Source organism: Mesoplodon densirostris, chromosome 19 (genome assembly GCF_025265405.1).
Source record: "Mesoplodon densirostris isolate mMesDen1 chromosome 19, mMesDen1 primary haplotype, whole genome shotgun sequence".
NCBI classification, from domain to species: domain Eukaryota; kingdom Metazoa; phylum Chordata; class Mammalia; order Artiodactyla; family Ziphiidae; genus Mesoplodon; species Mesoplodon densirostris.
In genome coordinates this window covers 1,761,030-1,775,747 of record NC_082679.1, presented here as the reverse complement: position 1 = coordinate 1,775,747, position 14,718 = coordinate 1,761,030, and the positions used below count along the sequence as shown (strand labels likewise).

At 46.0% G+C, this 14,718-nt stretch overlaps 1 protein-coding gene across 1 annotated transcript; it reads right to left on the bottom strand.

Annotated features, from left to right (window-relative positions):
- Nucleotides 1-7,904: 7,904 nt before the first annotated feature.
- Nucleotides 7,905-13,305, bottom strand: LOC132480964 (zinc finger protein 772-like). The gene is made up of 3 exons (XM_060085594.1): nucleotides 13,083-13,305; nucleotides 10,593-10,719; nucleotides 7,905-9,342 (listed from the first exon to the last, which is right to left on the bottom strand). Exons 1-3 carry the CDS (start codon nucleotides 13,113-13,115, stop codon nucleotides 8,195-8,197), a joined length of 1,308 nt encoding a protein of 435 aa, XP_059941577.1. The 5' UTR covers nucleotides 13,116-13,305; the 3' UTR covers nucleotides 7,905-8,194.
- Nucleotides 13,306-14,718: the final 1,413 nt, after the last annotated feature.

Below are 14,718 nucleotides of genomic sequence, written 5' to 3'. Positions count from 1 at the left end.
AATCCTAGAACTTCTCATCCATGTCTGTATGACTGGAAAGGTGGGGAGCCCGACGCCTCCGTTGCACGCGCGGAGACTGAGACGGAGGCACCATATTCCACGATGTTTTCTTTCCAAAGAGGTGGCGCCAGACATTAAAAGAAACACTCCTTGGTTGTGGTGGAAAAAATGTCCACCTATTGAGAAGTGGGAAGCCCTGAAGGGCTGGAGGCGGGGGCTGAACCAATAAAACGACGGCGCCTGCGTTGGGGCCGACCCGCGGCTCACGGGGTCCTCCTGCCCCCGCAGCCCCGAACTCCTCAGCCGTCCTTCTCCCCGACCCCGGGGCCGTGGGGGAAGAGGCGGCCGGACTCTCCCTCCTGGTTCGCTCGCGGGCAGAGCCGGTCCATCTGGTCTCCGGATCGGAACCCCGCAAAATCCCACGGAGACGCCTCCGCAGACTCGGCCCCGGACCTCTCGCGCCCTCCTCGGGCCTCCCCACCCAGCCCGGTTCCCACCTCCGGACGCGAAGACCCCCTCCAGCTGCCCTCGGTGGCCGGAGGGCCCCCGGCGGAGGCTGGTCCAACTGACCGAGCGGCCCCACACCCGGGCCATGAGCGTGGCTCCAGCCTCTTCCCCATGAGTCTGCAGCTACAATCTCCGGAGAAAGCACGAGGCGCGCCCGCCCGGCACGACCGGGACGATCCCGCCAGTTCCACGGGCCCCGCGGACCTCTGCCTTGGGCAACGCGGCCGAATCCCTTCCCCCGCAGAGGTCTCCCGAGCTCGGCAATGAAGGAACCATACAAGAGGGCGGCCATCTGCAAACCAAGGCCTCCGAGGAACCAGACCTGACAGCATCTTGATCTTGGACTTCTGGTCTCCAGAACTGTGAGAGGATATGTTATCTGCTATTCAGGCCACCAAGTCCGTGGTATTTTATGATGACAATCCTAGCAAACCAATACAATTACCAATTCACTTATGCATGAGCATTTGCAGAATTATTTTTTCCCTAGCTATTGGCTTTTATCAGTAAAGCTGGTGTTGCTGTGAACATTAGAGTACAAACATTTCTGTGGACACAATTTTATTCCTCTTGGACATAAACCTACAAGTTAGATGGCTGTGTCACATGGTAAGTTCATCTGTAGTTTTACAGATGTCACCAGTTTTCTAAAGTGGGTTTTAACATTTTGCATTCCAACAGTAAGGTATGGGAGTTCTGTTTCACAACTTAACTGACTTGGCATTGTTGGTTCGACCATTCAAGTGAGTATGTACGTGTGTCTCATTGTGGTCTTGATTTGTATTTCCCTAGTGATTAATTATGTTGACCATATTTTCACATGCTTATCATTCAAGTGTCTTCTCTGGTGAAATAGGTGTTCAAAACTTTTACTTTTTAAAAAAATTTTTCTTATTGTTGTAAAGGTTATTTTAAAATTCTGGACACCAGTTATTAATCAGATGTACCTTGGCTTGTACTTTTTAAAAAAATTAATTTATCTATTTTTGGCTGCGTTGGGTCTTTGTTGCAGCAAGCGGGGGGCTCCTCATTGCGGTTGCTTCTCTTGTTGCAGAGCATGGGCTCCTGGCACGCGGAGTTCAGTAGTTGTGGCTCACAGGCTCTAGAGCGCAGACTCAGTAGTTGTGGTGCATGGGCTTAGTTGCTCCGCAGCATGTGGGATCTTCCTGGACCGGGGTTCGAACCCATGTCCCCTGCATTGGCAGGCAGATTCTTAACCACTGCGTCACCAGGGAAGTCCCCTATAGTAATTCTTAGAATTACATTAAAATGTTTCGAATGTGTTGTGCTTTCCAAAATTTGTTTTGGGTATTTTAGGTCTTTTGAATTTCCATATGAATTTTAGAATCATTTTGTCAATTTCTACCAAAATCACTGGGAATTTGATAATTGTGTGAACCTACAGAACAATTATGGGAGAATAAATTAAAATATTAAGTCCTTAGATTCAGAAACGTGGTGTGTCTCAGTAATGTTTTGTGAATTTGCTTAATAGTTTTTGAATATATTTTGTTAAATATATTCCTAAATATTTCATATTTTGATGCTAGAGTAAGGGGTATAGCTTTCCAATTTCCAAACATTTATTGTATACTGACCTTGTATCCTGGCACCTGACTAATCTATTAGATCTCTTAACTTTTTAAATATATAATTAAGGATGTTCTAAATAGATAAGCATGTCATCTGTGAATAATGACCATTTTGGTTCTTCCTTTACAATTTGTACATTGTTTATTTCATTTAATTTTCTTATGTCATGGCACAGACTTTCAGTGCAACATTACATAGAAGTTGTGAGAGTGGACATTCCTGCTTATTCCTAATATTAGGGGCAAAGCATTCAGTCTTTCCCCATTAAGTGTAATGTTAGCTTTAGGTTTCTAATGCTGCCGTATATCAGTTTAAGGAAATTGATTCTGACGCCAGTTCTCTGACACCAACTACCCAGAGTTTGTGTCAGTCTAGACATCTGTAAGGGTTCAGTCCTCCACCAGAAAGCCCTCACTTCAGACATGCGCTTCAAGTCGTTGGGTCCAACTGCACTTCTGAACAGCTGGCTATAATTTCAGGGGTTCCCATGATCCCCTCAGATTCAGTAATTTGCTAGAATGACTCATAGAACTCACTAAAAGTGCTATACCTATGATTCCAGTTTTGTTATAAAGAATACAGCTCAGGAATAGCCAATGGAAAGAATGCAGAGGGCAAGGTATGGGAGGGTCCCAGGTGTGAAGCTTCCATAACCTCTCTCTCTGGGGAGTCAAGGCATTTCACTCTCCTGCACATCAGTGTGTTCACCAACCAGGAAGCCCCACCAAGCCTTGGTGTCCAGTGTTTCGATTGGAATCTCATTACATAGACACAACTGATTAGATCATGGCCACATGCCTGAACATCTAGCCCCTCTGATCTCCCCACAGGTCTGTCTGGCTCAGTTTCAAACGTCTAATCATATGATTGGTTTTTCTGGTAACCAGTTCCCATCCAGAAACGTTCTAGGGGCTTACCAAGAATCACTTCATTAGCACAAGAAAGACTCCTATCACTCCAGGAATTTCAAGATATTTCAAGCTCTGTGCCAGGAACCTGGGACACCTTCTAGTTAATATAGATTAAATTAATATATTTTCAATTATTAAACCAACCTTATATACATGATAAATCTCACTAGATTATAATTATTATCAGGAATGTAAAGTTGGCTTTAACAATTGAAAATATACTACACACACACACACACACACTCTTAATTCCCTAAAATTTTGTGAAGGATTTTTTGTACCTATGCTCACACATTGGTCTATAATTTTAATTTCATTACCTAGTTTTGCTCCTAGGGTTAATATTGGCTTCTAAAAATTAGTTGGGAAGTACCCCATATGTTATTACTTATTTTTTGGAAGAGTCTGATGGAATCTTAATTATTCATTAAATATTTGGTAGGATTTGTTAGTGAAACCATCTTGGCTTTAAATTTTAAGTGAGAGCGCTTCTTACCTTTAAACGTAGATTACCATTACTAGTAATCTGGAAATACTAATTAAATGTCTTTAATGAACAAAGGATTTTTAAGATTATCTATTTCTTCTTGAGGGAACCTGGTCAGTTGGTATCTTTCAATGAATTTTTGTCCTCTACATTTCCATTTATTGGGAAAGAGTCATTTAAAATAATCACACAGGGACTTTCCTGGTAGTCCAGGGAGGGGTTAAGACTCCACACTTCCAATGCAGGGGGCACGGGTTTGATCCCTGGTCAGGGAACTAAGATTCTGTATGCTGCGTGGCGCAGCCAAAAAAATAAATAAAATAAAATAATCACACATTACCCATTATGTTTCAAAGATATCTAGTGCTATACCTTCTTTCCTTGCTCATATTTGTAAATGTGTGATTTCTTTTTTTTTCTGATGTGGTTTGGAGGTGTTATCAATTCTACTAATTTATTCAAAGTGTCTGCTTTAGGGGGAATTCATAGATTTTCTTGAAAAAAATTTACAACATATATGAAACTGATTCTTAATACACTGGACATCAAACAAATAACAATGACCTATGAAAGAGGGCAAATGATGTGAGCCACGTGGCCGTCCCAGCTTACTATGAAAAGAAATTCCCAGGCCCTAATACAAAAATGCTGAGTCCAGTCGGACCCCAAAAGTCACCCTGAGTTGACACAAAACTTAGAATCCTGGCCTGCTAAGGTGTCTGGAGTCCAACAGAGCACAGTACAGGAGAGAGAAAACTTCAGAAACATACAGAGGGTCATCCTCAAGTATGACCTCATGTATATTAGTACATCCTCATGTACTAATCTGTACATGCAGGCAGGAAATAACCAGAGCTGTGTAAAGAAACACCCAAAAGGATTCAATGAAACAATTTCCAAGGCTAATGTAGAGAATGGAATAGCACCTGTTCTAACCAGTTTAAATGGGAATCCTTATGAAGCATGAGGTAGAGAATACAGAATGATTGTGTCTCAGTAGGGGGAGAGAAATTAGCCTTAAAATGAACGCTGCAGTAATTCAACCTAAAAATGTTTGGAATCAAGATCCCAGAAGATCATATTGCTTCCAAGGAACTTAAACAATACCAAGAATATCTACTGAAATGCAAGTATTTTCAGTACCCAAAAAGGCAAAATTGAGTGTTCAATCAAAAGTACACAATGTTAACAGTATCTGACAAGACAGATTTTAGAGCAAAGAATTTTCCTATAGATAAAGATCACTCTTTCTTAATGATAAAGGAGGTCTACTCATTAAGTGGATGTAACAGTAGGAAACGTTTATTCACCTAATAAAAAGACTTCGAAATACACAAAGCAAAACCTGACAGAATTAAACCTGAGAGAGAAATAGGCAAATCCATTTTTATATTCAGAGATGTCAACAACCTTATTCAAATAATTGACAGGACACTACCCCCCACCCCCCACCAGTAAGGATACAGAAAACTTAGACATTGTCAACCGTCTTAACCGAGCTGACATGTGTAGAACTCTCCATCAAACAAGAACACAATAGACATTCATTTTAAGCTAACATGAAATACAAGATAAGCCATATTCTGGGCCATAAAGAAAATATCAATAAATGAAAATAATTCAAGTCATAAAGTATATACTCTGACTGCAATGAATTAAATTAGAAATCAGTTACCAAAAAGATAAGGAAAATCCCAAATAACACACTTCTAAAAAGAACCATGTGTCAAAGAAGAAACTTAAAGGGAAACCAGAAAAGATTTTATATGTAATTAAAATGAAAATACAACATATCAAGTTTTGTGGGAGGCAACTAAAGCAGTTGTTACAGAGTGACTTTTAGAATTTAGCACCTATGTTAGGAAAAAACCCAAAAGTTTCAAATGAAGGATCTCAGGTTCTATGTTAAAAAGTAGCAGAAGAACAGAAATGAAATACAATAAAAGCAAAAGGCAATGGTAAAAGTCAAAATGGGGGGGGAAAAAAAGGAACAGGAAAAAACAGTGAAATCAAGTGCATTCAGAAGATCAATAAAGCTGATAAACTACTGATGAAGAAAAAAAGAGAAATATAGACATTACCAGTGTCGGGAATAAGAGGTGGCATCACTACAGATTCTACAGGTACTAAAATAATAAAAGGACAAATTTGACTACTTAAATAAACAAACTCTTTGAGAAAGATACAAACCACCAAAGCTCACTGTAGGGGGAAAAAAAAGATAAATTCTATAAACCTATGTTCACTATGGAAATTAAATTTATAGTTAGAAACCTTCTCACAAAATAGACCCCAGGCCCAAATACTTCACCGGTGAATTCCACCAAACAATTAAGAAAGAAATAATGTCAATTCTTCACAAACTCTTCCAGAAAATTGAAAAGCAGGGGACACTTAATTAACCAACTTATTCTGTAAAGCCAGCATTACACTGATAGCAACCAAACCCATGCATTAAAAAAATTAGAGACTAACATCCCTCATGAGCATAGATGCAAAAGTCTTAAAAAAAAAAAAAAGAAAACCAGCATATAAAATTCAACAATGCATAAAAGAGTAGTACATCATGACCAAATGGGGTTTACCTCAGAAATGCTAGGTTGGTTTAACTTTTGAGATCAGTCAATATGATTCCTCATTAAAAGACTAAAAAAGTAAAAGAAAGAAAAACAACTATGATTGTGGTCACCAGCATTCAAGAAACGCTCCCACAGGGCCTCCCTGGTGGCGCAGTGGTTGAGAGTCCGCCTGCCGATGCAGGGGACACGGGTTCGTGCCCCGATCCCGGAGGATCCCACATGCCGCAGAGCGGCTGGGCCCGCGAGCCATGGCCGCGGGGCCTGTGTGTCCGGAGCCTGTGCTCCGCAACGGGAGAGGCCACAGCAGTGAGAGGCCCACGTACAGCAAAAAAAAAAAAAAAAGAAAAAAAAAAGAAACGCTCCCACAAATCCCTACATCTTTGTATTCTCACTGTTGTGAAGTGAGTCCCCTTCCACCCTGAACCAGGATTAGTCTGTGTTACCCACAGAGTAAGTCAGAAAAGATGGCACATCACTTCCAGGTGAAGGTCAGGAACCACAGATACTGTGGCTTCGTTCCCGAGAGTTCTCTCCTGGGTCACTTGCTTTTTCACTGTTTCTCTAAAGTGGAATACTTTAAGCAAAAGTATGGATGAAAAAAGAATGAATTACTGATACACAGAACACTGATAAATCACAACATAATTATGCAGAGTTTGAAAAGCCATATACATACTAGTACCTTTTAAATTATTCTATACACACACACATTTAAAATTCTAGGAAATCCAAACAGATCTATAATGACAGAAAGCAGGATGAGTGGTTGCCTGGGAATGGGTGAGGGCGAGAGATATTATAAAAGGAATCAGGAAAGTTGGTTTCAAAGGTGCAAACATGTATCAAAACTTATCAAATTATACACTATAAATATGTGCAATTAATTGCAGAAAATGTTTAGATTGCTCAGACTGTAACTGTAGCCGTAAGATTATGAGACACAAATATGAGTCCTGAGAATTTCCATAAACCCTCATACCAAAGTCACAGTGATGGAAACATTTGTGGATACGCCTTTAGAAGAGTTATATTCCCTATAGTTGGCTATAGTCTCCCAACTTCCTATTTATCAGATGTCCTTTTAGGGGACAGTGACACCTGCCTACCAAATAATAGATTTCAGGGATGCTGGTAGGTCCCAGGGAATCAAACTTTCCTAAAGAGGGCTGGGGAATATGAAGCATTCCCTGGGAACAAGGGACCCAATTCATGCTGCTCCCAGGCACATCAGAAGTTGTCATGACAAATGCCCATTGCTCAAGAAGACCTTGGTTACACAAATCATCTTGGCATACAGGACACATGATTAGGCCTGCAAAGATTGGTATTCTTTCCTAGGAGGCCTTAAGTAGCAATGCAAATGAGGCTGAAACTAGAATAAGAGCTGTTCCTTCTTCACCATTCTGCGAATACCACTGAGACACAACAGTTGGACCTCTCACACAAGCTGTTCCTTCTTTCAGGCTGGCAGAGCCCAATTCTGTTCTCAACTCAACCCACAAAGTGAACAGAATCCCCAGGATTAAAGGTAGTTAAAAACTAAGGTATTTGTTGCAAACCCAGAAGAATATGAGGCAGACAATTCCCAAGTTAGGTGACCTGGGGGCTGGACAAATCCATCACGAGTGCCACATGAGACCAATAATGTCTGAAAAATGGAAACCTCTGCAAGCAGCCAGCAGAACAAAGCTTATGTTCTTCTGGCCAAAATTGGGTCACATCCACGCTTAACCAGTAGGGGGGCAGGAAGGAGTGAGGATCTTCAATGGGCTCAGGCTACTGACGATTCCCTCCAGGGAAGGGAGGAAGAGCAGAGATCTTGCCCATCAAAGCACGCACAATGTGGCACCCTGCTGTTGCACAGACATATGGATTCTTTCAGAGACAATGGCAGTGATATGCTTCTGGCAAGTGTGCAGAGGCCTCTCACAGTGAACAAAGGCATGTTACGAAGTGCAATATTGCTCCAGAAACCTTCCCATATAGGGGGCACCCAGAAGAATCTCCTCAGGGTGGGAGTTCAAATGTATGAGACTCATCTTCCAGCTGATGGCTACTCACATAGGCTACTCTCAGAGCTTCTCTCTGGTGTCACCCACTACGGCATATTCCCTATCCTAAGGCCTTTCTCCAGCATGAACTTTCCAATGCCTGATGAGGGAAGCCCTTTGCCTGAAGGCCTTCCCACACTCACTGCACTTATACGGTCTTTCTCCAGTGTGGATTCTATGGTGCTGAACAAGCACATGTTTGTGGCTAAAGGCTTTTCCACACTCCGTGCACACATACGGCTTTTCGCCATTGTGAACTCTCTGGTGTGCAATAAGGTCGGAACTTTGGCTGAAGAACTTCCCACATGCAATGCACTCGTAAGGCCTTGCCCCAGTATGAACACTCCAATGCTTAATGAGTCTGTATTTGTGACCAAAGTATTTCCCACATTCGCTGCACTCGTAAGGCCTTTCTCCAGTGTGGATACTCTCATGTTGAACAAGTGTGGATTTGTGACTGTAGGCTTTCCCACATTCACTGCATTTGTAAGGCCTTGCTCCAGTATGGACTCTCTGGTGTACAATAAGGTTAGAGCTATGATTAAAAACTTTCCCACATATGCCACACTCATAAGGCATTTCTCCAGTGTGGATCCTCTGGTGCTGCGCAAGTATGGGTTTGCGGCTGAAGGTTTTCCCACACTCACTGCACTCATAAGGCCTTTCTCCAGTGTGGACTCTCTGGTGCTGAACAAGTGAGTCTTTGCGGCTGAAAGCTTTCCCACATTCATTGCACTTGTAATGCGTTTGTCCACTGTGACAGGCCTCTGCACACCTGGTGTTACTTTGTGGCTTCCACTTACTAAGAGGGGAATGGTGCTGGAACACGCTTGAGCTAGTTGGGAAGTCCTTACAACCCTCCCCTGTGGTAAAGGGCATGTCCAATGATTGCACAGAGCAGCCGTTCACAAGAAAGGCCCTACCCTCATCCCTTCTGCAGGGTTTCTCTCCACTGTGCTGCTTCTGGTGGTGAAGGTTTGCACTGAACCAGAGTTGTTTCCCACATGCCACACGCATGTATGGTTTTTGCCCAGGGTATGCTTCCTGGTGCTCAGCCAAGTACAAAACATCTTTCAAGATCGGGCCACATGTCTCACAGGGGTGGGCCTTCTGGGAAGATGGAATCGTCTTAGGAATCGTGACCTGTGACATTCCTTTTACAGAAACGCTCTGCTCAAAATGTATCTCCTCCTCCTCCATTCCATGCGAACAACCTGAAAGCAGACAAATGCTGGTGAAGGACACAGCGACACTGGTGGGAAGGGGCAGTCTCATCACAAATGTGTATCTATCAGAACTAGGATGAAGGTCTGCTATCAGACAAGAGGCCAGAGCGCAAGCTGAGTAAAGGGCTACTATGCAGTAGTTGGCATCTAAAGGTCACAGGATGGAAGTGGCCTTGATGGGGAGAGGACACAAATGTGGGGAACAGCCCAGGAAGAACAGGGTGTCTAATGAAGTCATCCACAAATGGATTTTAGCAAGGCCTTGGCCGCTAGGGAGATGTACAGAAGGGTGTGTTCCCTGAATAGCTACAATCAAATAGACTAGGTGGTTTTTAAGAATTATTTGAGGTATATGCACATTTCATGACACATTAAGCATATAAGCCAGTTTTGGAAAGCAGTGGAGAGGAACAGCTCAGATGTGGGCAGAGGTGGGGAACAGTCAGAGGCTAAAAGTCAGAACATAAAAGATAAGTGTGTAAATGGGAAAGTAAAGATAGGAATGAAGTGTGGCCATTGGCCTTGGCACTCAAACAACTGTGGGCACAGAGAGGTTGGGGAATGATTAGAAGCCAGCCCGACATCACACCTTTCCCCAGCTCCCACTCACCAGGGCCACCCCCACCCTGAGCCTCTCTGGTCATGGCTGGAGTCATGCTGGCCCACTCAGATAGCCAGGGCTCACTGTCCAGCTCCAGTGGGGCAACCCCATGGAACATGGAAGATGCATATCCTAAGGAAAAGACAGGTAAATGGCCAGCACTTGTCTGGGTGACCCACCCCTCAGAGAAGACGACTAAATACTATAAAAATAACTCTGAAGTAGTGTCTTGCAGGAATAGCCTAGCGGTCCCAACAAGGAGTGACCATACTGGTCCTTGCAACTCCTGACACAGGCAGGCTACGAGAAATGTCAGCCAGAGGAGGGGGGAGAACCTGGGGCACAGGGACGCATGGATCTGGACAGAGGCACCCAGTCGGGAGAGAACAAACTGGAGATGATCCACTGGGTGACGGCGGGACGCTGCACGCCTGCATCCATCCACGTAAGCCTTCAGGGCAGCAGGTACTGGGGCTGCTCAGAAGTCAGAGGTGCTAGTGCACAAAGCTCACACCTGGCATCCACAGCACCTACCCTAGGGAACGGGGGAGGAAGGTGATGCCTATGGCTCTGATAGAAGTAACAGGAAAGGGGGAGAGCCCAGTCCAGGACGCTGCAGGGGATGTGAGGGCCTTACCCAGTGAGGCCATAAGGGCAAAGTTCTCCAGCATCACTTCGCGGTACAGGAGCCTCTGAGCCTCATCAAGGAGCCCCCACTCCTCCTGGGAGAAGTACACGAACACGTCCTCAAAGTTCACTTTCCCCTGCCACAATGGGGAGAGCCGAGTCTGTGAGTAGTCTCTCTCCTAAGGACCCCCATCTTGCCCCCACAGAGCTCCCTTCAGCATTCCTTCTGACCTAGGTCCTCGACTCATTGGAAATACCAGGGCCAGGTGCCACATATGTCTGCTCTCTCCTTAAGGTCCCTTTGATCACGGTGTCCACCCACACCAACAACAGGCAGGTGGGCAGAAAGGCACCATCTAAGCTCTGGGGCTGGCATGTGGGGCCGCACCGCATCCCCATCCATGTCCTTCCAGCCAGTTCTCCTGGAGTTGCTAAGACCATGCTTACCAGACAACCAAAGTTGGGCTCATCTTTCTCCCGTAAGTCCCCAACACCAGGGACCAAGGGCCATCAGTTCATACTCCTTTTCCACATGCACACCAGTCTTTTGGATCACTTTCAATCTCACAACTCTGGCCCCCCACCCAGTTGTTGGCCGCCACCATCACCTTCCTGGCTCATTAACTGCAATGCCGTGGTGATGTGTAGATTCTCCCTTGTAAACCTATGTACACACCATCTTCTGCTTTTTGGATGTCTCCATCCTGAGCCCCTCCACAGGACTTCAGCCCTGTGTCCAGCAGCTCACTTGACACCTCCACTCAGCGTTCTCTGGAACATCTCAGACTCTTCACATGGCCACAAATAAACTCCTGATACCCCTGCAGAGTTACGTCTACCACTAACTTGCCCATCTCAGCCGCTGGAGCTTCTACCCTTCTGACTGATAAGGCCTAACACCTTGGGGCTGTCTCTTTCACACATCAGAAAATATGACCCAGTCACTTTTCCCATCTACACAGCCAGCCCTCTGGGCCATCCATTACCACGCATCTGGAATACTGAAGCAGCCTCCTCCCCAGGCTCCTTGTCTCTAACCTAATTCCCTCTGCCGTCACCACACACAGTCTGTTCTCCACTTGGCACCCAGAGGGAGGCTGTTAAAACCTGGATCAGATTACCTCCCTCCCCTGCTCCACACCCGCCATGGCTACACCACCCTCAGAACAGAGGCCTCGCTTGTCAGCTGGCCACTTCAGGCCTGACTCCTGCCCACCTGCTCTTGATTGCTACCAGATGTGGTGGAGACCTGTAGCTTCTTGAAAACTCCCATCTCAATCTCTCCTTCAAGTATTTGCACATGCTGGTTCCTGTTCCTGGAACAAACTTCCACACCTTATTCCAGTGGTCACCAGAAAACGGGAACCCTTGCACGTAACCCCTGGTCTAGACACAGAACCCTGGGCTTGGGGTTTCTCCAGGGTCCTCAGACTCAAGAGCTGGGAGAGTACAAGTAAAGTGTTCGGGACTTCCCTGGTGGCGCACTGGTTAAGAATCCGCCTGCCAATGCAGGGGACATGGGTCTGAGCCCTGGTCCGGGAAGATCCCACATGCCGCAGAGCAACTAAGCCCACGCGCCACAACTACTGAGCCTGCGCTCTAGAGCCCGTGCGCCACAACTACTGAAGCCCGCATGCCTAGAGCCTGTGCTCTGCAACAAGAAGCCACCGCAATGAGAAGCCCGCGCACCGCAACCAAGAGTAGCCCCCGCTCACCGCAACTAGAGAAAGCCCGCGCACAGTAACGAAGACCCAACGCAGCCAAAAATAAATAAATAAATTTATTTTTTAAAAAGTAAAGTGTTCTAGGACACCACAATCCTGAAGCCCTCGTGGGTGGGGGTGGAATCGATGAGAGCCTGGACATCCTGCCCTCACCTGCATAAAGCCCATAATTACTACTGAGATCAGGGGAACCTGTGGTAAGAGGGAGACCATGAGAGACAAGCAACCACGAAAGAGGCCCAAGGGCTCAGGCCTATCTTCCACTCCTGCCCTGCCACAGACCTGGGGCTGTCTGTCCTCTGAGCCTCAGTCCTCAGGGCCACGTACCAGCTGTGTTGCCTTGGACTATGTCTCAACTTTTCTGGGGCCCACTGTCCGAGCCCTCACCTCAAGTCTGTACGCACCTGGGCAGTCTACGGAATACTTTTTAAACCATCAGATATTGTCTCTCTGTTCAGAACCTTCCGTAGCTCCCATCACCCTGAGAATTGAGGCACAGCTGCTCGGACTCTTGATCTTTTCAGACACCAAAGGCCCCAGGTTTCCCAAATGCTCCGGCTGTGTCGCACCTCCAAGCCTCTGCACATGCTGGCCCCTCGACTGTAACATCTTTCCACATCCCATCATGCTGGCTGTCAGAAATGGGACCCGACCAAGAGAGTCCCCACTGTCTGGACACATGGTCCTGAGCTGCAGGGACCTGAGGTGTCCCTCATTCGAGGCTTCAGGATTCAGAGAGGGAGGTCGGGGGAAGGACCCAGGGGTGCAGCACCCACCTGCGCCGGGTCCGTCAGCACGGCGGCCGCCATCGGCACCTGCGGACCGGGGAGGGCGAGGGGGAGGGGAGTAGCTGGAGAGTGACAGGTGCGAGGTCCCGGGCTCCGGCGGCCGGGTCACCTGAGCGGTGCCACTGCCGATCCTCAGGTCCGTCTCTGTTTAGGGCAGACAACGCCTCTCGCGTTTTCCCTGTCCTGTCACCTGGGGTGTGACGCCGCGCTCCGGAGACGAACTCGTTGGACTAATCCGAAAGCAAACAAAATGTCCGCCCAACAAGGGAAAAGGAAGTCCCGCCCCGGCGTCCTCCGTACGAACGGAAACGCCCCTTTACTGGGCCTTCATTGGCCCAGAGCCGCCAAGGCTCCTAGGTAATGTAGTTCCCACAGCACCAACGATGGAGTGGGACTCCCGCGCCACCTCCAGGTCAAAGGCGGAGCCACCTAGCTAGCGGCGCCTAGAAATTGCATATTTTAGTTTGAGGATTAGGCGGAGCGTTGCTTCCTCTTAAAGGAGACGCACCCATATTTCCGGTGAGTGTAGTCCGTAACACATCACAAAAATGTTCAGAAACATATTATTTGGGGCTTCTTTACATAGAGAATGCTCACCAGAAAAATCAAACGCACACACAATATACTAATGTCGCTCAGACCTCCATAGCTGGAAGCTAATAAATAGTATTTGTTCTGAAATATACACAACGTAGTGCGAAGCGCTTGGGTTAGTTGTGTGGGCCTCAGCATTTAGAATCAGGAACAAAAGCGGAGACTCCAGACACGGGCACCACGTTAAGTGCAATAGGGATGTGGGACACTGATGAACAGGTGGACAATGCTGGTGTCTCTGGTTACCTCAGAAAATATTTCTCCTGCCTTTATAATCAGTCATTGTGTCTAACCCAGTGAGTAATACTTTTTACAAGAAATGTCACCGAGCCCACGCTCGTTCTGCTCGCCTCACGACAGGCCAATAAATTGGGAGACGAGCTGTTGGAGCAAGGAATAACTTTAATCGGAAAGCGAGCAGACCCAGAATAAGGCAGACTGGTATCTCAAAAACATCCATCATCCCTCAGTCCGGAGTCCGGCTCCTTTTATAAAAGAGGGGGAGGGGCCCACTGCGGTGCTGACCAATGGCTGAGGGGGGCTGCTATAGCTAGCGCCTGCCCCGCCCCTATTACAGAAATATTTCACTCTGTATACACAGATGTATTCAATTCCTTTTAGGTATCTTACAAAGATCTGAAAAGAAAAGTGATGGAAGAAATGTTCACTTCTTAAGGTATGGGGAAGTCATTCTGGCTTATATATAATTTAACTTGAACTTCAGGCTAACCAAAACAGCCTGTTTGTGGCCAAATATGCACTGTACATCTGCTTTAATTATTAAAGAAAAAGGAACGTTGACCAGAAGTAAGGAATGTCCATTTTAAAGATAAAATTAAAGGCCTCCCTTCCAGGGATGCCAATGCTAGTACTCCTTTGATCATAAGACTTTCTTCCCAGGTGGCAAGGCCATACTGAGTTGTGTATGTGCTGATCTGTTTTTGTTTTTTTGAAACGTTGAAGGAGTGTATCCCTGACTTGTTTGATGTTCCTTGTTATAACAAGAAATAAAACTGTGCTCATGGGCTTC

What these genes read in the sequence shown, in the direction of transcription:
- LOC132480964 (XM_060085594.1), bottom strand. Translation starts at nt 13,115, where the DNA reads ATGGCGGCCGCCGTGCTGACGGACCCGGCGCAG. An exon ending in TGCTGACGGACCCGGCGCAG is followed by an intron (nt 10,720 to 13,082) that starts GTGGGTGCTGCA and finishes CCATTGTGGCAG; the next exon opens with GGGAAAGTGAACTTTGAGGA. An exon ending in TGCCCTTATGGCCTCACTGG is followed by an intron (nt 9,343 to 10,592) that starts GTAAGGCCCTCA and finishes GTCTGCTTTCAG; the next exon opens with GTTGTTCGCATGGAATGGAG.